Source organism: Pituophis catenifer, unplaced genomic scaffold (genome assembly GCF_029215685.1).
Source record: "Pituophis catenifer annectens isolate HBS135680 unplaced genomic scaffold, rPitCat1.0.hap2 SCAF_3, whole genome shotgun sequence".
Classification (NCBI taxonomy): domain Eukaryota; kingdom Metazoa; phylum Chordata; class Lepidosauria; order Squamata; family Colubridae; genus Pituophis; species Pituophis catenifer.
In genome coordinates, this window is record NW_027256883.1 from 120,006,677 (window position 1) to 120,032,337 (window position 25,661).

The 25,661-nt window shown below is 38.0% G+C and overlaps 1 protein-coding gene across 1 annotated transcript; it reads left to right on the forward strand.

Annotated features, from left to right (window-relative positions):
• The first annotated feature begins 19,343 nt into the window (after positions 1-19,343).
• RGS2 (regulator of G protein signaling 2) lies at positions 19,344-24,772 on the forward strand. The gene is made up of 5 exons (XM_070940965.1): positions 19,344-19,478; positions 21,123-21,224; positions 21,328-21,389; positions 22,414-22,580; positions 23,700-24,772. Exons 1-5 carry the CDS (start codon positions 19,369-19,371, stop codon positions 23,892-23,894), a joined length of 636 nt encoding a protein of 211 aa, XP_070797066.1. The 5' UTR covers positions 19,344-19,368; the 3' UTR covers positions 23,895-24,772.
• The last annotated feature ends 889 nt before the right edge of the window (positions 24,773-25,661 follow it).

The following is a 25,661-nucleotide window of genomic DNA, read 5'->3' on the forward strand; positions in this document are numbered from 1 at the left end:
GGCCTAAAACATATGAAGAACGGTAGTAGGATTTGGGTTTGGCTAGTCTAGAGAAAAGAAGGACTTGGAATGACATGGTAGCAGTATTGCAGTATTTGAGGGACTGCCACAAAGAAGAGGAGTCAATTTATTTTCCAAAGCACTACAGGGCAAGACAAGAAACAATGGATGGAAACTAATTGAGGAGAAGAGCAACTCGGAATTGAGGAGAAACTTCCTAACAGTGAGAACAGTTAACCAATGGAACAGCTTGCCTTCAGACATTGTGGGTGCTTCATCACTGGAGGTTTTTAAGAAGAGACTGAACTTGCCACTTGTCTGAGATGGTATAGGTACGTGATGGCAAACCTATGGCACGCATGCCAGAGGTGGCATGCAGAGCACCATCGCCCCAGGTCAGATCTCCATGGCATTTCTTTTGTGAACTTCTGTTTCCCTGCAAATGATGAAACAGAAGCTCACGAAAGAAAAACATCTTACCTCTTGCCGCACTGCCGGTGTTCAGATGATCCACCTCCCGCCGGCCAGCTGTTCTTCGGGTCTCTTCTGCACATGTGCGCACACATGTCTGTGCATGTGTGCATTCATGCATGTCCACACATGCACACATGCATGTCTGAGTATATGCACATTTGTGCATGTCTGCACATGTGCATTCATGCACACCCACGTGCACCTTTCAGTTTAGGCATGCACATGCAATTTGGGCACTTGGCGTCTAAAGGTTCGCCATCACTGGTATAGGTTCTCCTGCTTGAGAGGGGGCTGCACTAGAAAACCTCCAAGGTCCCTACCCCCCGGAAGAATGAAATATTTTGGAAAATATTAAAAAGGCAGAATATTATATTTCCCCAAAGGCAGAAGTGGAGAAACATTAAGCTCTTAAACCTCCCCAATCTCCTGCCCCCAAGCAAAAACTGAGAAGGCCAGCTTTTAGAAATGCAGATTTGGTAATCCATTCAAGACAGGATATTTTGAAACAAAGGCAGAATGGTAGGATTAGAAGCAGCCCTTCACCTTGTGCTCGCTTCGGCAGCACATATACTAGAAGCAGCCCTTCATCCAAGATCCAACACAGGACGAAAGCCATTAGCCACAATAGGAATTGTTCAACACCATTTCAGAACACAAGTCCCTTCATTGCATGACCCCCCCAGAGCAGTCCAAACTTCACCTGGGAGCAGTGATGAAATCCAATCTTTTTTACTACCAGTTCTGTGGGTGTGGCTTGGTGGGCATGGTGTGGCTTGGTGGGCGTGGCTTGGGCATGGCAAGGGAAGGATGTTGCAAAATCTCCATTCCCACCCCACCCTGGGGTTGTTCTCAAAATTTCCGCTATACCGGTTCTCCAGGACCTGCTGGATTTCACCCCGCCTGGAAGCTCAGATAAACAATAAACCAAAGGTTGACCAGACTAGCTCAGACAAGCACCTAGGATTTGCATTTCCTCTTTTGCTTATAGAGCCAGCTATGACCCCTACATAACCCCTACATGGCCCCATAGGAATCTGACAACAGTCAATAGAATATTAAAGGACATGTTTTTGCACAGGAACAGGAAGCTCAAACATAAAGCCCAAAGAAGATATAAAAACCCACCCACTCTCAACTCCATTTTGTCACCTTCCCAGAATCACATGTGGTTCTGCTTCATCAATAAACCATCTTCCTAATCAGCCTCCATGTTTCCAGTGTCTTTCTCCCAGCTTGGAACTGAACAAGATGGATTTTCCTTCCAACACAATTTTAGCCAGAATTCACAGTCCTGCAACTCTGCTTCTGATACCTAGAAAGGTATTCCAGAACAGGCTGACCACGTGTAATTGTATATGAACAGATTAACCCGAATAAATATACCTCTGTTTTCTAATAAGAGTCTGTTTCTTATATATTTATGGTTAGATCCACATCTCTCTTCTACCCTCACATTCTGTGGAATGGATTATATAGACAAATTGTTCAGAATACCTGAACCAGAAAGAATTTGCCCTGTTGAAACAACTTATATCTGCAAACTGTTTTCTTAGAGTACCTCCATCAGTATTTTTTTTTAAAAAAAAACATTTTAATTCTAAAAAAAAATGAAGCACTCTATTGATAAGAACTTTTCTGGGCCTTACAATGCTCCCAGTGCTATTTTTATCAAATGAAAAAGATGGGTAGCTGCAGCAAACTAGCCACTTGTGAAAGACAAAAAGTATTCTGTGGCACTGAATGGGTGGCAAAGTGCCTTAGGTTATCAGTCTGCCTTCTTTCTGTTGCATTGATATTGTATTACTGGCATTACTACCGCATCAACCTTATTGTAAAAGGCCATGTTCTCACCGTTTCAAAAATGCCTATCAGCTTGAAACAAAACAACTGTAATGTTGACCTTGATTGACAGCAGTGGGAAATTGGCCAATGGAACAGTTCACGGAAGATGATCTTTCATTTATTTAAACACAATGGGGAAAGATTAAATATACAGCGAGTAACCTTATTAACTGGACATCATTGGATAATTCTTGTTGTGCCAATTGAAATACTATATATTCCAAGGCAATTTAGTTCTTCCTGGTGCTACCCACTTCGTGGAACGTGGGTTTCATCATGCTACGCATAGGGCATGTGAACTCTTCAGTTGGAAAGACTCCTTACATTTATCCAGTTCAATAAAAAAAAAAGGCAAAAAGTTTAATGGAAATGTAATGATTGCACATCTTTATAATTTCTTGCTATCTACAGTGTTTCCCCGAAAATAAGACTCTGTCTTATATTTTTTTGAACCCTGAAATAAGCGCTTGACCTTATTGCCATGTGCTCAAAAGCCTGATTGGGCTTATTATCAGGGGATGTCTTATTTTGGGGAAAACAGGGTAATATCCTCCATTCTTTTTCAAAAAAGGGAAGAATTTGCAAGGTAAATCATTGAAACTAAGTTTAATGGGGAATCAAAACAGTCTCCCACTAAGACTAGCAGACAGTCTTTTCATAAGAAAACTCAGCAATTACATTCTTATTCATGAACATAATTTATCTGAATACAGTTACTAAATCTATTCAAGCATCAATGTCCTAGTGGATGACAGGGAGTAATTCTCAAGAGAAGCTTTGTTCTCAGTGTTGCCTTTTAAGATTGTGTATGATTACAACTGTCCTCAGAATGTGTCCTTATTTACCCTTCGCTCCTTTGAAGTGGGAGTCAAGATTGTGTGTATGTGTATATGTCTACACATAAATCCTGTTTAATTCAGGTAAGGTAACTGCCAAGACATTCACTTGAATTAAACAGGATTTCACTTCTATTTAGATTTTTTTTTTTTGCTTGCTTATTCAATCACGATATATAAAAACCTTGTAAGTAAAATACATAATGTGGATCTGCATCTTGTAGCATTTTACATTTATCCCAGAAACCAGATCTTTATCTATAAAATTTAGCAGTAAGTCCTGGTGGAGAAAATTTTAAAAGTCTTTGCATGCAGAAAGTTTTAGGCTTTGACCTTGGGATTTCTGGGGCAAATTGTCTGATTTATCTGATCTTGCAAGGCAGCATAACATAATAACAGAGTTGGAAGGGACCCTGGAGGTCTTGTAGTGCAACCCCCCGCTCAAGCAGGAAACCCTATATCAGGGCTGTCAAACTCACAGCCCGTGGGCCGGATGCATCATGCGCTGGCCACGCCCACACCAGTTTAGTGAAGGGGGGAAAAGTCCTGATATGTCACGTGACGACGTGAGTTTGACACCTTTGCCCTATACCATTTCAGACAAGAGATAAGATCAGCCATTTTAGATGAAATAGATTGCATGGATCTTTTATATTTTCCTCTATCTTTAGAACAAGGACAGAAAATACAGAATGTATTGATCTCTCTGAAGGATGATTTATGTTGGAATGTAATTATGTTAATATTCTTCAGTATCTCAGCAGTTTGAAAGATCTTGTGTTCTCCTCCTGTCTCTCCAGGTGTTTCTAGAACATGACATTGGAAGACTTCTCTAGGCTCCTCCAAAGTTCTGTCTTGTTTTCCCTGATAACATTAATGGATAAAGGATCATGTGGGTTCAGTTGTCATCAGTAAGATGACCATACTCAGCTACATTCTCCTTTCTTAAATGTTCAGGGTCAGATTCTTCAGAGCCTCTGAATGCCATGAGGATATGAAATATTGGCTGTGGAAAAACAAAGTGAGATCCACTGTGAATACAATCATATAAGATCTTATTAAAATTTCTGCACAAGACTTTTCCCAAAATGCAGAGCTCAGGACAAGGAGAGACAACAGAGAGAATTATGTACATTTGTGGATTTGACAAGAAACATGAAATGACAACCATTAGAAACCTAGTTATTATAGTGTTGTGGCAGCAACTAGCTACCATTTTGCCCTTCCTCTCTGGCCTGTACTTCCATTATATAACTTTATATTATGTAACCTTATGAAAGTCCATCTTTCATCACCATCCATTTCTTTCAGCACAATACTTCCTGGATTGTATTCCATCATTAAAAAAAATCAAGCAGGGTGAGCAACTTTTTCTTTTGAAAACTGTATGGGATAAGCTATTTTCTTGGGGATGTGGTTGATAACTTTCTTACTACAGTACTGTAGAGAGGGCAAGACCAAAATGTTTGTTTTTTCTTTTGGGAAAGTTGGAGGTTTTTCAACAGGCAAAATGGCATTATAGTATTTATTTTGCTTAATGAAAACTTCCCTAAGGTAAGAAAAAAAATCTATAAAGGAGAACCTCTTGGTGCTCTCTGAGCTTGGTTGTTTTCTTGCAGATGTTTCATTACCCAAACTAGCTGTATCATCAATACTGGTCTATGACATCAGGACTAGGACTGATTATATAACCTAGTTTGGGTAATGAAACATCTGCAAGAAAACAACCAAGCTCAGAGAGCACCAAAGACCCCTCAAGAAAAAGTTTCTTCAAATCTGCTAAATTTTAAGATATTCATTTTGTCCTTAATTTCCCCCAAGCCCTTTGTTCATGTTTGTGTGTCTTTTGAGTCAGGGTTGAGTCCTAGGAACTGCCTGGGCTGATCCCTGAAGCTTTTCTGGCAAGATTTTAAAATCTTGCCCTTGCCTTCTTTCCAGGGCTGAGTGTGTGTGACTGGTCCAAGGTCATCCAGTTGAGTTTGTGCCTAAGGTGGGACTAGAACTCACGGTTTCCCAGTTTCTAACCTGGTGCCCTTAACCTCTGATCAAGTGGCACCAAATCAAAATACAGATTGAGAAACATAGTTGAATTCATCCCAGGCATGTTCTGTATATATCAACCACTGCTGGAGATTTCCTACCCCTGCAGTAAATTATCTAAAATGCGTTGGCAAAGATGAAATGTACTCCTCTCTAGGTAAATGATAAAAGTTTTCTTATCTGAGAGCATCATTGAAATAAAGGCAGTGTCTATGTTCTCCTTCTATCTCTGATACTAATAGCTTTTCATTAGTAAGATCTAAAGTGTAATTCAGTGACTCAAATGAGCATGCCACTCCTCCCAAGAATCTTTGAAACACCTGACCTCTCATCCAATACATCAAACCTATCATAATGAAGTATATTTTGCTAGTAATATACAAACATTCATACCCATAACAGAGGTGTCACTGAGTATGTGCAAAATGTAATATTCCCAGAATTTCTAATGGATCAGTTCCAGGGGTGGACCAATGGTTTTACAGAGGTTAATCCTCCAAAGTAGAAGTGATTCAGACACCACAAATTTCTTCTATTTCAGGAAACCACTGAACATCCTCAGATTAGTATTGTCCAGAGCAGAAACAATGTACGCTAGAGTCCTTTGAAATGTTCCATTCCAGGAATGTCCCATTTTGCACATTCCTAGATATACAGTGTTCTTTCTATGACATAATTAACATAATTTGATTTTAGACATCAGTTACCATGATATACAGAAACCGTGGATAGAACACACTAATTTTCCCATTCTCAGTTATGAGTTAGTTAGAAGTATGTTAGAAACTTCAAGCAAGGCTACTGAGAAGAGATTAATAGATTATATAGATTATTATAGATTATTATAATAGATTATTAGATTATTGAGAAAAGGCTAATAAATTATGTATTACATCTAAAGTTCATGAGCTCAAAAGATGAGTGATGTGCATCTTGTAATGCCTAATTATCCAGAATGTAACTGCCCTGAAACAATATTACTTACTTACTAACATTTAAGAAAATGAGATAACTATATGGCACTACAGGGTACAGAAACCAAAATTTCTATGCTTTTCAGTTCCATTCTGCTCAGATGTTGGCTTCTTCCTGCTCACTATTACATCATGATGCCACCTCGCTTGACATTTGCAAATGCCAAAATTCTTCTATTGTTGTTTTTTTTTGCGGGTGGTGGGAGAGGGAGGGCAGTCCAGGTTGCCAAACAATAAAGGGTGGAATGAAGTGTTTGTGGAAAATGCAAATAGGAGAACAAAAGCAATGCATGCTTTTGGAGATGTTGCTGGAGTTGATTCCAGCAATATTCATATGCTTCTAGAACAAATTGTTCTAGAAATCTTCTGAATCTGTGGGTTCTCAGAATGGCATAGGAAGTTCACAGACCACTTCAACATCTAGGGACTGAGTACTTTCTGATATTCAGCAACATGTTTTGGGAACAGTCATCTTTTTCTGTTACCTAGAGTAACCACGTGGAAGTGCTATGTAGAAAAGAACCTCCAGTGATATGACCCTGTACTGCGGGGAGGGGGGGGAATGATGCAACCTTCACTTCTTGAGAAACAAGCTCAACATACTGCTTGACGGAAGCTGTCTCACAAATTGTGGCACATAAGAGAAAGGCTTCTTAAAAGGCAGTTATTCCAGTTACAACTGCAATATAAAATAAGAGGAGAATATGAATGGCTCTTGATGAAAAAAAAAAAATCACTACAAATTAGCAGTTGACTTCAGATCTCCCAATCTACTGCTGGTAAAATCTAATCAATGTTTACATGGATCAATAGTGCTCAAGCATGTAAGGCTTCTGACTGGTAGTACTGTGTGCCATCTACGGTATATGGAAGAGTTCCTAAATTTTGGTTTTCCACTCCATTGACTGTAGATTAAGGCAGACCCAAGAGATCACCACAAAGGAGACAGAGATAGACACAGATAGAGGAGAGTTGACAGAAATACATAAGGAACTAGCTACTAGATTGGACAAGTGAGATTTGCAATGTTGCAGTGTGGAATGTCAACCCACCAACAATCCACTCTTCAAACATTTGTATTAGGCCTCCATATATTTTCCATATATTTTATAGATACAAATTGAACTAGTCACAAGGAAGCACAGTGCAAATTCATTTTTATCAGCCAAATTTCAACCGCACGTGTTAATTCTTATTTCCTAGTATATCATCTGATTATGTTCCCTAGCTTTCCTTGTACTTGGGAGTTGCTCTCTGGAGGAATTGAAAAAAATCTGGTAAAATGCAAGCAATTCTCTCCACTGTTGGAAATCATACCTTCTATCATAAAGCAGATTCTTCACTTCTTTAAAACAAAAACCAGTTTAACCTGAATCACCGTGGTTTTCTTTGCACACTCTAATTCAGCTTTCAACAAGAGAAGGCCCTTCTCATAGTCTTCCCAGATGATATTTACTCTACTCTGAATGTTTGTTAAGAAAAATCACTGGTTAAAAATACACTTGTTCCCATTGAGCTGATTTGTTTCCTCTATTGACAAAAGGTGTAAATCAGAAGAGAATGTCCTGTCCTTTAAAATGCAAAATGCTTTCATGGACCTTGTTTCAATTCCCCTTTCAGAGGCAGAAGAGAAGGAACAAAGCCAGCCATTACATAACAATCCGGAACAGTACCCAGCATGCTTAGGAAACAGGCTTCTTCTCTAGAACAAACAAGTATGCAACCTTAACTTGTTTATATGGACATAGAAACATACTATCTGGTTTTTTGAGGTATCTTAATGTTATTTTTGGAGCTCTAATAAACCTGCATAGGTAATGGTATAAAAGACAATGAGAGAAATCAAAACATAAAATAGGAGTCAAAAAATTACATATACTGTACAAATAAATAACTTCGATATCAACCAGCAATGAAGTTCTCTCTTTTATCATATACATTTGGTCTCTAAATGAGAATCAAGGATACAGACACACACACACAAATGAATATTTAATTGTTTTGGCTTACAGCGCAACTATATTAATCAGAAGTACAATTTATTGAATATATTTGGATAGAAAAGACTTAGCATAATGTAACATCTCCCAAAGCTCTCCTGGATTGCAGTCCAAAATTCTCTTTAACCCAAACTGACTTAATTTACCATGAGATTTTATTGCCCAAAACAAAATTTCCTTAAGATGAAGAATATCCATCTACCAAAAGAAGACTGATAAGAGGGTTCTTTTTTCCAAAGGCTTACCTCAGTGACCAGTTATTCATTACAAACATCTCAGCCTTGATCAACAATGTGTGACTGCAACAGCAGACATTTAATTAGCATGAGGGAATAATAAAACAAATAGTTAAAGATAATTTGTGAGAAGTGTTTCTACAGAAGAATCTTAGCCATGGGAGAAACAGTGCTGAATATCCACTGATGATATATTGTATTTTACTTCTTTCATTTTCACTTACAGATACTGTAAATGTGGAAACACAAATTTTTCAATTGTATTAAAAGGCTATAATAGAGAAACTTTTTTTTTCTTTTTGAATCACAGTAGTACAGAAGACAAGGTGGAGAGGGGATATGATAGCTATTTTCAAATATCTGAAGGGCTGTCATATAAGAAGAGGGTTTGGATTTATTCTCACTAGTCTAATAGGATGAAACTTCAAGGATGTAGGTACAGATTTTATATTAGGAAGAAATTCCTGACAATAAGAAGTGTCAACCAATGAAACAGATTATTGCATGGAGTGAGTTCCATGCAATAAATTGGAGGATTTTTCTATCAGGGATGCTATAATGAATCCTAAAGTGTGCAAGGGGTTTGATTCTTAGGCACCTTCCAACTCTATTTAAATAATAATAATCCACTGAAATGAGATAACTGGGTTTCATGGTAAAGTTCTGAGACTACTGCTGCTAGAAACTAATAAATATCTTACATGTTACTCATTATTACAAATCAATATAATTTACTATTCAGATTGTGAATGCCAACATCTACCTAGCTAGCTTAAAGCTGTCTAAACTATTTGTCCTCATCACCATCTAAGAATGGGAATTGTGAAAACTGCTACTCAAGCACATTTAGATGATTCCAGACTGGGGACAAAAAGTCCTCATCACAACCTAAAAATGGGAATTGTGAAAACTGCTACCCAAACACATTTAGATGATTCCAGACTGGGGACAAAAAGCTACACAATGTGGAAAAAAACCTAGGACATCTCCTGGGTGGAAGGAAAAAAAATACCAACCAAGCTTCACTATGAGTGTGTCAGATTGCCTCAACTGCACAGTTAAGATGATGAAGCAGGAAAAGACATTTGAAGACAGGGAGAGGAAGTGCTGAGCACCTATCAAGTGCTCACTGACCAGTCTCAAATTCTTCAGATATTTTCCAGCTTACAACTTCTGTCTCTATGTCTTTCATATCAATCCTTCCCCAGGGGGAAAAAAAAAACTGGTTCTGAATCAATAAAATCTATGAAACTTCCACATTAAATTCCACCCTTTCTATTCCTAGCTTTCTCTTCCCAAGTTATTTCATGGTATTATCAGGAACAGAGGCCAACAAGAGGGAGTTAAGAAAACAGTAACAACTATTCTTTAAGGGCTGGAATCAGACCATTTTGAGATCTTACTTAATCAACAGAAGAATTTTATCATCTCCAGCCTGGATCTCAAAAGCAGTATCCATTAGTAATTTGGCTATTTTTTACGTAAATGACTAGACTAGTGGAAACAATTAATCTTTACAGCAAATCCACAACCACCTAGACTAGAGCATGGTTCTGGATTTGCTTTTGGCTTGCCTAGGCCACATTGAGTTAAGAGGAATTGTCGTGGGCTGCATATAAAATATACGACATAGTTAATATATATAAATAAACTTTTATTTTTTATGTTTTATTATCTTATCGGACCACATTATTAGTTGTTCACGGACATATGCAGCCCATGGGCAGCAGATTGGACATGCCTGACCTAGAATGTCCATAATCCATTTCCAACTGGACAATTTAATAAAGGCTTTCTCATGTTTGACCACTCATCTTTATGTGTGGCAGGGTCACATGCTAGAGTCAATTATCCCTCAAGTTTTTGTTTCATAGGCTGATCTGCAGCATATGCTAGCCAGCCACAAGGAGAAAGCCTAGTCCTGTTTCCAGTGTAGAAGAATAGATTGTAGTCCAATGAAATTCAGATGGTGGTAGTCATCTTCATGTCTTCATGTATTTCATTCCAGGTAACAATATGCTTTGAGCTGTCCCTGGGTGGATCCAAAAACATAGGAGGCAAAATCTATTATTTTTTTTAGTTGATTGGAAGAAAAAAATCAAGGCTAGTTCTGTGGCAGTTATGTGTTAGTCGGAATCCCAGATGATGGGAAAAACTAGAAGAAATGGGTTAAAGTCACACAGGATCCTTAGGTTTACTTCTATCATCTCAACTGAGTCAACAAAAGCATTATCAAGGTAATTTAACATTGAGTCTCAGTGCTTCTACTGATTGTTCATTTACCTGCTATGAACATGTTCCAAGCCATGGAAAAAATGTTTGGAGGAAGCTCTAGTTGTGCTACTGAACTGATGCTGCCATTGAGCTCATACAAGCAATATAAATTCAAGGGATAGCTTCTCCCAAGAGTACTTGGATTAGCCGTAATCTGAAATCCTGGAGATCTTTTCCCAGTTAGTACAGATCAGTCTTCCCCAACCCAGAGCTCTGAATTGAGCCTATTCCAAAAACTCCCACCAAGGATACGTAAACAATTCAAACTGGGTTCTACAGTTGCACTCCAATGTATCTGGAGAGCTCCATGTTTGCATAGCATACAAAAGCAACACTGATCTAGATAAAATGAATGGCTTAATATGCCCAAACAGTTCCTTATCTGCTTATCTGGGCCAGGCATGTGTTGAACTTTACATAAAGCCTTTATCTATTTTATACATATTACCTTATTGCAATCCCCGATGCCAAGAAAAAACTCTGAGATAGATCTGTTGATGTGCTTAACACAACAGGTAAAATGCCCACCATGAAAAAGGAATAACCATTGGACCAGTTTAAAAAAAAAAATACAGAACAGATTATATGTGTATGATAGTGTTTTGATACATACTGCATGCATTTTTGCAAATGCAACCAGCAGAGGGTGATCTGAGGTAAGCTTAGGGAGCATGTGATTTACTTTATTTTTAAACACACTGCTAATGCGTAGCTGTGTGCTGCTCTGTCTATGAAAGAAAACTATCAAAGCAGGCATTTAAAAAGGTAAACCCAGTGGTGAGATTCAGCCAGTTCACACCACTTCGGGAGAACCGGTTGTTAACTTTCTGAGCAGTTTGGTGAACTGGTTGTTGGAAGGGTAGAGAACCGGTCTGGTTGTTAAATTATTTAAATCCCACCACTGGGTAAACCCCCAAATAATTTAAATAAGGCACCTATCTCTACAAATTGACCAAACTGATAAAAATACTACAAACGAACATGCAGGCTTTTAGATGGTGAACCACTCTGTGAAAAAAAAGTGCATGCTCTTTCTTATGTATTACCTTAAGAAATATGACCCCTTGGTTGCTATTTCTAAACATTTACTTGGGAGTAATCACCATTGAACATGAGACTTTTAATTAAACACACATTTCACTCCTCAAAAAGTGCTCCACAAATAATACAGGGCTAGAAATTTTAGACATGCTTAGCTATTAATAGAAGTTTGTTATCGGTGCCTATTTAAAGACCGAAATCAATAGGGTGGACTCCCAATAAATGCCTACAGGATGAAAGTCTCAAAGGGCAATTTTACACAGGTAATAAAACCTGCACAAAGTTCAACAGGATTTCTCTTACAACACATCCGGAGAGCTAGTTTGCTCTGCTATCCTTCAGTTTGTGAGGGAGCACAAAAACACTCTGGCACAATTCACAGTCCAGAGAGCTAGACTTTACTACTCTGTCGCAGTCCTTACATTTTACAGCAGGGTAATTTGTGGTTCAGTGATTGGTGGATTTTCTTGCTGGTTGGATAAACATCCACCAAACCATTGCTAAAACATAGGCTAGATCGGGAAGGACATACTTTGCTTATTAGACTTTTATTGGGAAAAAGCTTCCAACTGATTAAGATACAGGTGTCAAACTCGCCGCATCATGTTGCTGTCAGGTGACATTTTATGAGTTTTCCCATTTGTGGAGCTGGGGTGGGTGTGGCCTACGTGTGACGTATCCAGCCCGCGAGCCACCAGTTTCACACCCCTGCGAGAAATGCTCATTTAGAGTCACTCTGCTCTACCATTTTATATACAGAACGTCACTCTAATGGGCCTGTTGTTATTCAAACTTCGCACATTTAAGATGTGTAGACTTCAACGTCTGGAATTTTCCAGCTAGCACTATGAATTGAAGTCTATACATCTTAAAGATACCAGCTTTGAGAGAGAGAAAAAAGCCACCCCTGCTTTAGAGGTTCTGATTCTAAATCAGAATCTCTCCAGTCACTAAAGCAGCACCAAGTGCTCTATGTGGAAGATCAGGTCCTCTTTGAGGTGATTTAATTATGTCCTGGTCCTTTACTTTTTCAAAAGATAGTAGAGGTGTTTTTACTGGTGATACATAAATTCAATAGCCCAAACCTAAACATGCAAGAGGAATCAGTAGTCATAAAAGAAGGGGGTTATGTCAGTGGTGAAATTCAATTTTTTTTTACTATCGGTTCTGTGGGCGTGGCTTGGTGGGCATGGCAGGGGAAGGATACTGCATTCCCAACCCACTCCTGGGGGAAGAATATTGCAAAATCTCCATTCCCACTCTACTCTGAGACCAGTCAGAGGTGGCATTTGCTGGTTCTCCGAACTACTCAAAATTTCTGCTACCGGTTCTCCAGAACCTGTCAGAACCTGCTGGATTTCACCCCTGGTTTATGTCCACAGCAGTTGAAATTAACTAGTAGTAGTTGGGAAGATTCCAATTCTTGTGTAAATCACCTCCAAAGCCACTCAAATCATCCACATAGCAAAACTTGTGTCAGAAGATAGGATACCGTTCCATGTTGGATGAAAAAAATCCAGAGCTAAGCAGAGGTATGGGCTGGAAATGAGAAGAAATCTGGATCGTGCACGTCCTTAAAAAAAAGGTTGTGAAGCACCTTTAAGACAAAGTCAGTGGGATGTGAGAATATGACCCTAGATATCCATAGAATATAATTCAGTTAAATTATATCACTTTTATACAGCTAGGGGTGAGATCTTGGTGTGAAAAGATTTGTTGTGCTGTTTGTAAAGGCAAGTGCCTTGTTTTATTAAACTGTAATCTTCCCCCACCCACCGCTTTAAAACAATATGTAGCAGCAACCCATTCCAATAACATGAGGATGTTCATAATCCAAAACAAGCTGCAGTTATTTTTTTATTACAACTAACGCTGTGGTATTGCAATATCATTTTAGGTTAAAAATACACACATGGAGAGAAAACTATCTAGATCATGCTTTATAATCCACTAATTTTATAGGAGTTCAGGCAGACCCATAGCAAGAATGTATTTATAGTCTTATTTTTAGGGCAGTCTTGAACATATATTTGCTTTTTCCTTCCTCTTGTGCCTATAAAAAGATGGCAAGAGTTTCTTTTCATAGCACTGCCAATATTATGGTTAATTGAAATAAAGCAATAAAAAGGCTTGCAATAATAATAAAAAAAAAGATAAGGGAAACATTGGAGACATTGTGAGAGTTTCCACTCACCAAGAAGTGCCAAGCACAGAGAGGAAATGTCCTAATTTTCCATTCATCGTTATCATGTGAGGAGTCTCAAAGGGAACCTTCACGAATTCCAAATTTATCTCCATTTGTGAACTTCTGAAATGTTCTTCTGCAGTGATAAACCCACTTTGTAATGAAATGCTTTCAAAAATGGATGAACAAGTCAAAGGGGACATTTTTATTATCATTATTTATTTATTATTCTTGTTTACACCATTTTTTAAAAAATAGTCATTCTTTCGTTACCATGATTTATGGTAAAATGTGTGTCACTAAGGTAATACAGTACTGTCCTATCTGTAAGGAAGGAAATGCTATCTCATGAACTTCAAATTGTATATAAAGAAGGGTTGTAGTCTGTACCTATCCTTTTGCTTTAGTTAGAAACTGAAGTTCCATGTATCTAGAAGGTAAACTAGAAAACTCAGATACTGCTCTCACTTCTGTCAGTGGATTCTGTTTATGTTTGCAGCATTTCAAGCAATGGTAGGTAATCAGGGGTGGGTTCTAAAATTTTTTACTACCGGTTCTGTGGGCATGGCTTAATTTGTTGGTGTGGCTTGAGGGTCATGTGACAATTATTTAGAATTTAGCAGGGGTACTGGTCTACCAGGCTTTAAACTGCTTGCAGAGCTGTACCAATCTACCCATTTATTTTTGCAGGCACCGGTCTACTCATGTATTTTTGCAGGGACTGGTCTACCCATTTATTTTTGCAGGCACCGGTCTATTCATTTGTTTTCTTTTAACACTGATCAGCTGTAGGGTGGCCCTTTGAAGCCCCACCGCAAAAGTTTAAACAGTTTTTTTCCCTCTAGCCATCAGCTGGGACTCAGGAGGCAGCAATAGATTGGAGATGGGTCCAAAGAAAAGGTAAGAATAATGGGGGGCGGGGGGAGAACCGGTTCGATGATGTCATATCGTCACCGCTACCGGCTCAGCAGAACCAGGCCGAACCGGGAGGAACACACCACTGTAGGTAATGGAATGGAGTCATCTTTTTAATGGATCTCATATTTTTCTGCTTTGTATTGGTTCTTCAACTGCCTGCCCTATGCTTTACCGTTTTTGTCTTTTTAGGTTAGCCATTAAACAAAATAAAGGAACTTACTGATGTTTTATGTCCCATAAGGTCTTTATGTGATGTAGCTCAGGGCACTGAAGAAAATTAAAGTTAGGGGCAGATTCAGCCACCCAGCTCTGTTCAAAGGGCTGGAACAAGAGCACAGGGCAACGAGAAATAGATCCTAGACGATTATTACAACAGGTAACCTTGATATTTGCAACTTGCATCAAGATATAATTAAGAACAATAGCCTTTTTTACGAATAATAATTTTATTAGAAATTTCATTGAATAAACTAATATAAAATATAAGAAAATAAAATGGTACAAAGAAAAAGTAAGTGCAAAAAAAGAAACAGGTGAAAGAGGGTAGCAGAATTTCCACCTTTATCCCAGCAAATATTTATTTTTATTTTTGCTTATTTTTGCAGGCACATCAATAGCCTCTCAATATTGGTCTCCCTATATTATAGAAGTATATTTCTGTTCTTTACCTATGAACATCTTGCTATAGGCTTCTTAGAGCTGTAGCTTAAGGCAGATCCTGACTGAAGGATACAAAAATTTCCTAACATGAGTTTAGCAGCAGACACAACTACCCAATGTTGTTCCTTGTAAGACTTTATACAGAAGTTAGACAACTGTCTCTGGACTTGGAAAGACCCAGTACTAAGACCAGCTTTACCCAAGGAAATTCAAACATGGGTAGATTCTGAACCAGTAATTCTCTATAATTCCCTAGCCCATCCTAGGGTGGCTGTTTTGGGGGGGAAAAAAAGATAAAGGAGGAAATATTATGCATGTTAAATTAAACTTCCAAAAGACAAGTAAAATATAAATCTAATAAGCAAATAATGAATGTGATTTCATGAGTCATTCAAAATAGCCAAGGTTGCCCATTCCTGCTTTAAAGTAAAAATCCATTCTCCATAAATTAATAAATTAGAAGATATTTTTCAGTGAAATCAAATCAGGTACCTAGAAAGTGAGGAATCATCTAACGAGTAATAAAACCATTGTGCACTATAGCTGGAGAAAAGTCATACTAGGATAACAGGAAGCTGGAATAAGAAGTTACTCTGTTTACGTTTGTTACATGACTCTGAAAGTTTTGCTGGTTTTATTTTGAGTAAGGCTTAGAGCTAGGTTTCAGGTTCTTCCTATTTTAAAGCCCAACTGGTTTGTCTGCTCCTAATAAGTAGGTGGCTATTCTCACTTCCAGGTTTTGTTACATGCCATCTAGACAAGTTTTTGCAGTTGCTCAACTCTTTCCAGGCCACACAAAGATTTTGCCCTTTGTTCACCCCAAAGGCATTTGTTCTGGATGTAAGTAACACAAAGTTTGTATACAACTGATTTCCACAAACTACACTGAATCCATTTGCAAGCAAGGTTTATCTGTCTTCCTTGGCAATGTTAATGCAGGCATATTGGGGAAAGAGTTACAGTATTCTTCTTATCCTCTCATAGTCAAGTCCAGTTCAGACTGGGTTTACTACTCCTGGGAAAAGGTTATGGTGTTGGTGAAATAAAACAAGCAAGCATTATGGTGCTGATATTTTGGCTTTATCTACTATCAAACTTGCAGCCCTCAGGCTGTCACGCTGTGGCCATGCCCACCTCCGGTTTAGTAAAGGGGAAAAAAGTCATAATGCATCACGTAACCACGTGACAACACGAGTTTGACACCCTGATATACTGTATTAAGTAATAAAACATGTCTTACAAATTCCAATGTTGTATTCCTGCAGCATCTAAATACAGCATCTAAATCAAACAAAGCATAGAATACAATGTGGGAACCCAATTATTTCCATCATCTCTTTCTCTCTCTCTTGTCCCATGGATTAAATATCAAGCAAAGTTTTTTTCAAATGGGAGATACTTCTGATGTACACTTTTGATGAGATCTGCTAAAAAAGATATAATGTAGACAATTGTGTTCTGTTTCAGTAAATGTGTGCTTCAGCAGGAATCTGATTTTAGTGAATACAACAACAAACATTTCTATGTATTTATTCTTCTTTTAACCCTCTGAAAAAAGACAAACAAGTATTATAGCTGTGGAAATGGATAAAGAATGTAACATGGAATAGTAATGTGGAAGTACTACATCAGACCCTGCTGGCCAGAAATTTCATAGCAGAAACTAATCTCAAATATATGAGCAGAGAATCAGTAGGAAGAGGAAGAGTAGGAGGAGATAGAAGAGTTTTATGATATAGATGTCTTCTTTAGCTGATTTTTTTTTAGATTATTTTAAATGAAATTATCTAAAAGATATAATTAGCAGGATCTACCTAAAAGCAAACAGAAAACAGGAATAAGATTAGATAATACTCTGGGTAAAATATGTGCACCTGTTTAGTAACCTCGTGCTTGAGTGTCACTTACATAACTGAAAGAATATAATCATCTATGTGAGGAAAACATCACCAGGCTTGGGGGAACCTCAGCATTTGCAAAAGTTGAAAGGGAATCCCCGAGAATTTAGCACAGAGGGATATGCTATACATGGCCACTAGCTATGGAATCATAAATGTATGTTGGAAAGAAAGAGAAAGGCTTGTACAGTGATAATATTTTTTGGGGGGAGGGGTTGTAATCATTCAATTGAAACTAATTTTTAGTTTGTTTATTTGGGCTAGTAATTATCCTAAGTATGGATAGCCCAAATCAGCAAACTAAGAAATGAATTTTACAAACATTAAAACTTCCACCTACTTGTTTGTTATCACATACAGTACTCCATCTGATTTTCTAAGAACAGATCTATTTATATATTGAAGTAAAGAGTGTTAGATGCGTGACCTTAGAAGCATTCAGTGCAAATCTCAATTTAACTATGAGCTTGAATATTAGTATAAAATCAAAGGGACCTCAATAGCAACTTTAAAAACAATAACAAACCTGTCTCATTTTATTAAAAAGCATAAGCTTTTATGAGCTAAAGCTTACATCAATGGATTCATCCTCTATCAGTCTAGCCATTCCATGTGTCTGACGAAGTCTATCCAATTCTCCTCCTTCTCCAATAGCAGCACCACCCAGAGAACTGTACTTTGACCATGAAGGAAAAAAAAAAAACTATTTAAAGAAATACAACTGTTTCCATTCAGATCCAGGCCTGGGGCTATTTTGTGCCACATGGCTGAACATTTGTTCCTTAATCTTGTTCCAATCAAATAAAGCAGTCTCTAGATAAGTTTTAGTTTTATGTGGGAGGGGCGTGGGTGGGTGGGCAGGGGCAGGAGTTCCAAAATCAACACCCAGAGAAAAAAGTACTTTCCCATATCTATCACTTGTGTCTTTTTTGGCAGGCATTCAGGACACACCAGACGGATAAGCGAGGGTTGTGTACAATAACTCACACATAACAGCATGTTCTAGACCAAGATCAAAACACTTATTCCCGTAACCTCTGAATTTTGTCACGAATCTCAATCTCAATCTCAATCTCTCAATCTGAATCTAAATCTCAATCTCTCAATCTGAATCTGAATCTCTCAATCTGAATCTGAATCTCAATCTGAATCTGAATCTGAATCTCTCAATCTGAATCTAAATCTTAATCTCTCTCTCTCTCTCCTAAAACCCCCCTCTTACAATAGTTTCTTCACTCAAAAATGTTTTATTGAATTTGTTGTTTTATTGAATTCGTTGGGACTTATTCCCAGGAGCCTAACAGCCTAAGCCTATAAAACCCATTTTTGCTGAGAAGATTCTTGTAGTGATCCTAGCAAGTGCTTGTTTGCTAATGCAAACCTATGAAACCAGCAAGCTTTGTTCTTTTGCGGATTTAATCCTCATGTACTAAAAACCTGCAGGTGAAACTGGTTCACATCCATTAGAAGTCCTTTCCTCTTGAATAGCCTTTTGGCAATTAACCTGCCTGCAAAAGAAAACACCTCCTCCGCCCCCCCCCCCCAAAAAAAAGCCTTCCCCCCAAAAAAAGAAACAAACAAAAATGGATTTTGCATCTTCCAATTTGCAGAGGGTTTTCCCGGACGCCTATTTTTACCTTGACAGCCAAAGATGTAACTATATAAAAAGCTCTATTTTTAAAAAAAAATTAAATAAAAATGCCGTTTTTGCCAAAAGAAAGGAAGGGGAGAAAAGGAAGCTTTGGACCAACCAGTACTTTTAGAACAAGATGGATAGAAGACGGCTTTTTGCGTCAGAGTAGCACTTCTCTGCACGACTCTCGGGCAAACGCCTTATATGGGAGGTGTTGGTCGATTGTCGTCTGGAAAAGCAAATCAGCGGACGAAAGGCGGGCGCTCGAAGCCCCGCCTCCCGTCTATATAAGGGACCCGTGGGTCCGAGAGACGCTAAAGTCTCCTGTCAGGTTGAGGCGTTCCGTATCGGAAGAGCATGCTGAGTGTAATGTTTCTGGCGTTCCAGCACGACCGCAGCCGAATGGAGAAAAGCGCTAGCCGTTGCCAGAGCAAAGACGAGAAAAAGGGCAAGATGAAAAAAACCATGTGAGTATTTTAAATCGAAAGCAAAAAAAAAAAAAAAAGTGGGGGAAATGTGGCTAGAATGCTGCAATCAGCATATTTTACTCAATTCAATGCAGTTTATTACGGTCATAGACCCGAGGTCATTGAATTGAATAGTCTTTGACATCGTTAAACAGGAATTGCTTTATGTTAGTTTGGAAAAAGCCCCAGGAAGATACTTCCTCCCCCCTTTCCGCCCAATTTGGACGCTTTAAGCGAGGGCTTTTGCGCGTCCGAGAGGTTTCCACTGCACTGCATTGGTGGAATGATCGTATTTCTAAAGTTGCTGGGAAGTAAAGGAAGATGGACAATGTTAAGACCGCTTATCAATCCTTGTACAGCATGATAACGTCAACCTTAGTTTCTTTATGGCTTACATTGTGCGATCTCGGGCTGTTTGATTTATGGTTCAACTTATTGTGCAAAGCCAAGCAGCTGATTTATTACAAAACTATTTCAAGTGCAGGATATGTGCCTACTGTACCCAAAATGACTAATCTCAATAAATTAATTTTCAACACCTCCGTATCTCAAGTTGCATGCATAGGTGTTGCCTGTGTGATGCATTAAAACAATGGAGGCTTACAAGCACTTCCTCTTGTGCTTTGGTGCTGTGAAACAGAATAAAAATAGGGTGTATGAAGGTGCATCCAATAGCTTTGGAAACATTTAAAAAGAATGAAACAAAGGAAGTCCTCCCTCTAAATTCTGGTCTGCCAGTATTCTAATTCACTTAAAAGGCTAAAATTCTTTGGAGGCAATTTTGCTTCTTAAATTTCCTTTTTTAAAAAATCACCTTGAGTCATACAGTTTGGCCACTAGCCCAGCTCTTGAGTAAATAAGGTAGATTTTCCATTAGAATGGAAGGTGAGTGCTGCTTGTGAGATGAAGTCTTCCTTGTTTTTGCTGATTATATGAAGTATTACAGTCCTGCAGATGAGTGATCTTGATTCGCTGCTAATCTCCACAGAGAATTAAAAGTGCCTGCAGAGGAGAATCCCTTGGAAGCTGAGAAAAAATAATTTGCTTCTGCAGAATGTGATAATTATGACTGATTATTAGGCAGTCTGCAGCATGCAAACACTTTTACTTTGAAAGTTAAGGATAAATAATATAAAACTGCTTTCATTTGGGTCTCTTTGCAACAACAAAAATGAGTGGGATTTCCTATCTTGCCTTTCTACTACTTTATAGCATGATTATAGCTCTAATATATTGCAATACACCTTAGAACATTCTATTGACTACTGAACCTGTATTCTGGAACATTCATTGTTGGTTCGCTGCCACAAACAATGTATAAGAATTTTCTTGTAAATGAATGGGCTAGTGACCATCAAGCAACTCATAGCATTGCTGTATAATATTTCTTAAATATGGTTAATAACTTAGTTCACATAATTCATGTCTCAGGGAATGAAGATGTGCATGTGCATTAGTTATTACTAGCTGTAGTTAGTAAATTTCCAAATCAATCTGGGAAACCAATGCTACAACCAAGCTCTGCTAATGTTAAATTAATGCAAGCTGAACTCCATCTATAGTTATTAGCTGCATATTTAAACTATATGGCATTTTTGGTAGAAGGACAATGGAACTTATTTATACTTTCCCCCTTCATTTTAGCCTAAAAGATTGGAAAGCAAGATTGAATTACTTTCTGCAGAATTCCTCCAATTCTACCAGTGCAAAGGCTAACAAGAAAGGACAACAAAAGACATGTTTCAGGTATGTACTTCGTATTTCACATTGATGAATCTTTATGTAGTCGAATTATTTATATACTCCATGTCCTTTGAAAAACCTTAAACAATTTTGTCTTTTTTCACAGACCTTCTCCTGAAGAAGCTCAGCTGTGGTCAGAAACATTTGATGAACTTCTAGCTAACAAATGTAAGTTGCCTTAAAAAAATTAACAGACAAGCATATTTGCTAATTTTAGAAAGTTAGTTTTCAGGAAAAGTGATCCAAAAGGGAACGAATCAGAATCTTAGCTACTGAGAATTCTGATGTATGTTTGCAATTTGGTAGTAATATTTATTCCTAGTTTAGTCCTTAATTCCCTGGGCCCCAGATTGCAATAAAATGCTCCCCCCCCCTTTTTGGGCACAATTCCCAGATCCTTTCGGTGAAGTAGCTGCCTATGTGTTGTATTTCTGCAATTCTGTTCTGTATTTTTGGTTGGCCTTGTAGTTAATATTCATAGGTTTAAAAACTCCCGTCAGTAGTTAGAGTTGGAATTCAGGGGTCCCAACTTTAGTTGAAATTTGAAGTCTCAGGATCCTTAAGGTCTCATTCTTCTCTTTAAATGGATTGTAGTTACTTGATATGGCATCAGTTTCCAGGGCTGGTTTTTTTTTTTCCAACAGTTATTATAAATAAAAACACATTGTACAGTAGTTCTTTTTAAACAACTGTAATGCACACTTCGATTAAAGATGCGGAAGCTCTGTTAGCTTGTCAGTTACGCAAAAGAAATCTTGGTCCTATTAAACTTTCTAATTGTGTTCTATTTGCTGCAAAGTGGACTTGGGTCACTCTTTCCATTGTGGCTGACTTCCAAGAGTTTATAGCTCTTCCATAAACATGTTCTCCAGTTTAAAGGTTAACACATGCTATCAAAGTCCAAAAGAGAAATGTTTAAAAAAAAAAAAAAAAAAAAAAACCTTAGTGGACAAAAGAGCACAATTGTTTAAATTTAGCAATCTACAATATTTTAACTTGTAAAAATTGGCCAGCTAGTTCAGCTTACTCATGTTCTTTCTGGCTTGTTCTGGTACATCTTTCTTAAACAATTTAAAGGAGGGATAGACAGAAAAATCCAAGGGCATGAGAGAAGGAAAGAATTGTGTGTGTTACATCTACAACATTCCTGGGATGCTTTGCATGAATTGATCTTTTTCACATTTCTTTGCAGATGGTCTGGCAGCTTTCAGAGCTTTCCTAAAATCCGAGTTTTGTGAAGAGAACATTGACTTCTGGCTGGCCTGTGAGGATTACAAGAAAATCAAGTCCCCACAAAAACTGACAGCAAAAGCTAAGAAGATTTATGGTGACTTCATTGAAAAAGAAGCTCCTAAGGAGGCAAGTAGACTGACTTAAATTGCTCTTTTTCATTACTTCAATTAAACCAAAAAAATGTTCTCAGGCTTTTGGTTTCACTAATAAAGAGCTGAGAATTATTCCAAAGATGAATTCGCTTAACAGAAAACACTCAAATTTTAAAACCTAGTTATAATTCTAATAACAAAATTACTTTTAGATTTCTGTTCCATTATATATAGTCTTGCCTGTAGGAATAATTTTGAATTTTGAGAAAATGTCTATGCTTGAGAATGTCACTCAAAAGCTACCCAGATTTTCTAACCATTTACTTATTTCTCTAGTTCTAGAGAACTTTGTCAATACACTGCTATAGGTTTAGGATGCATGACAGGAATTTGGAAAGCACAAACTGAATTCTTCTATATAATAAAAGATTTCAGAAAATATTGAATTCTCAAAGACATCTCATACAATTTTTTTTCAGTAGTGGCTATTGGAGTTGTGCAATGCTTTAGGATTTGGAAACAGTGCTTCAGAGTACGCAGAAGTTTGAATACTAGCATGTATGTATTTTGCAGAGTTGTGTGGACAATGCAAAAAGTCTCTCAAAGTATTGACACAGTTACTGTAATACAACAAATAACAGTTGTATTTGTTTTAATAAGTTGCTTGTTCAATTTTTGAAGCACCTTTTCTGGATCAAAATTAAAGCATTGCATACATCCAATAGTTGTACAAGAAGAAGCATGGTGCACATTTTTTAAAAGCTGAGAATCATAATTACCGTGGCAGGAGGATTTGGCAAGAGGAAAGGAAATTTTATCATTCTCAGTGTGGCTGTTGTCTCCCTTAAATTGCTTTAAAGCAATTTACTCCAACTCCTACTCTAATGAGTTGGACCTCAGTTCTCAGAATGCTATGCTGTTTGGAGAGTATCATGGAGGAGGGCGCCAGAATGGGAAGGACTCCTTAAAAACAACTGTTCTTCCCTATAGGTTTGCTTTGGCCAACAGATGTATAGCAATTGGCGTCTGATTATTTGATAATGGGGGAATGAGAGTAACTTGAGGATCTAATATCCTATAGCCCAGCCATTTTTGAAGAGCATATTATAAATCCGTGAAACAGTATCCTTATGAATTTCTTCTTGTCTTACAGATCAACATAGACTTTCAGACCAAAAACAGTATTGCTCAGAGCATTGAAGAAGCCACACACACTTGCTTCGGTGCAGCCCAGAAGAGAGTTTATAGTTTAATGGAGAACAATTCCTACCCTCGCTTCCTAGAATCTGAGTTCTACCAGGAATTGTGCAGAAAGTCACCAATCAGCAGAGACTCTCAGGAGACATGAACTCATAAAGCAGGAAGAGGAAGAAAAATCCAAAGAATAAATTTGCCAAATAAAGGAAACAGGACCATGTGTCTTTGCTGGCTCAGTGGGTCCGATGAACTGATGCAAAGGATATCTGCCCAAAGGGCAATTTACAGTTATTCAGCTGATGGAACTATAGTTGACTTGGGCAGACTAGCAAGTTGCCCTATTAATGTTTAAAGGTAACCACACAAACTGCTGGCCAGTTATTAAGGAAAGCTGATTTTCCTCCCCATATATGTTTTTGTAATGTCTTGTGCAGCATTGGACTGGTGTGGATCATCCAGCTTTGTATGTGAACCTGGATATGCTGATGCTCATAAGAAAAACCAGTGCCCTCTGTATATTTAAATATAAACAAGCTCTAGGACTGTTCTTGTAGGCTGCCCTTTTGTGAGACCTGACAAATACTTTGAATAATTGGCTTTTGTTTCTAAATAGCCAGCAGTATGTAATCATCGCTGTATCAGCTTTCCTATGCAGGTGGTTCCCTGCAGATCATGCAGCTTTGTGCAGATGTAGCCGATTGCCTCATGACTGTTACAACAAATACCAATATTGTGGTATGATTTCTTTGAGATAAAGAGCAATTACTTAATTGATTTAAAGTACAGAGCATGATGATCTGCTAATTGGCTAGGGACAAATTCAGTCTGGGCATGTAACATTTGGAGTAAAACCTGGTCTAGAATTCAAATGAATGCTGTGTGTGTGTGTGTTTGTGTTTATATAGAGAATTCATTGTACACTCCTGTCAATGTTGAACGTACTGACTTTAAGGACAGGCTTCAGTGAAGTCATCTTCTGTTTTGAGAAGCAGATGTTTCAATAAATTATTTTTATTTTATTAAGAACAACTTCTCTTCATTTCTCTGGGGCTGGAGGGGGGAAGTGGATTGTATAGGCTAAACTAAACAACCACTTAATGATTTATCTCAGTGTGATGTGTAAAATCAGGAAGCCACTAGAAGGTCGTTTTACTGCTCCAGTAGTTTCTTTGCCCAACTGCCAGCTAAAGCAAAAAGATTGAGCTATTTCCTGTTACAACATATAATGGCAAACCTAAGGTAAAGCACCTTAGTTCCATTTCCTATGAAATGTCAAGAAAACACTGGCTGCAGAATTACCTGTGAACGTGCAAAATTTAAAATACCAATAATACCCTGAGGATCATATAATGGACTGTAAGAAGGCACAATTGCTGGGATGCAATTGGGGATTTAAGCTAACTATATGTATCCAGCTGACTTTTAATCAAGTCCTATCTAAGTCACAAAAGTTTTGCTGATAAGGTAACTACTCGCAAGACCCTTTTGTGATCCTGTGAGCGGTTATCAGCAAAGCTCTTAGCACTTGATTAAAAATCAGATGGATACATTATCATCAAAGGGTGACAGTCCTGTCAGATAATCTGAAAGAAGGGGAATAGTCATTCTCTGCAATTTTCAATTGTCATACAAAGTAACAGGTATCCTGTTATTCTAGCGAACAATGGAGAACGAAGATTGGGAGAACACCACTTCTGTTTGCCTGTTCTTGAAGATGCAGGATGGAAATCTTTAAAGCTTTATGGAGCGATAAAATTATCAGGGATTACTATTGCAGAGGGGGAACACCATAACTAAGAATCTTTTACAAAGCATTCCTTTCATAGATGGGTGAGTGGGGGAGGGAGAATGCCTAGAAAGTATGGAAATTGGTATGTTTATATCATATTTCATCACATGTAAATATGTGATGTGTGTT

Coding starts and splice junctions, on each gene's coding strand:
- RGS2 (XM_070940965.1), top strand. CDS start 19,369: ATGCTGAGTGTAATGTTTCTGGCGTTCCAGCACGACCGCAGCCGAATG. Junction 21,225..21,327: donor CAACAAAAGACATGTTTCAG/GTATGTACTTCG, acceptor CTTTTTTCACAG/ACCTTCTCCTGAAGAAGCTC. Junction 21,390..22,413: donor TGAACTTCTAGCTAACAAAT/GTAAGTTGCCTT, acceptor ATTTCTTTGCAG/ATGGTCTGGCAGCTTTCAGA.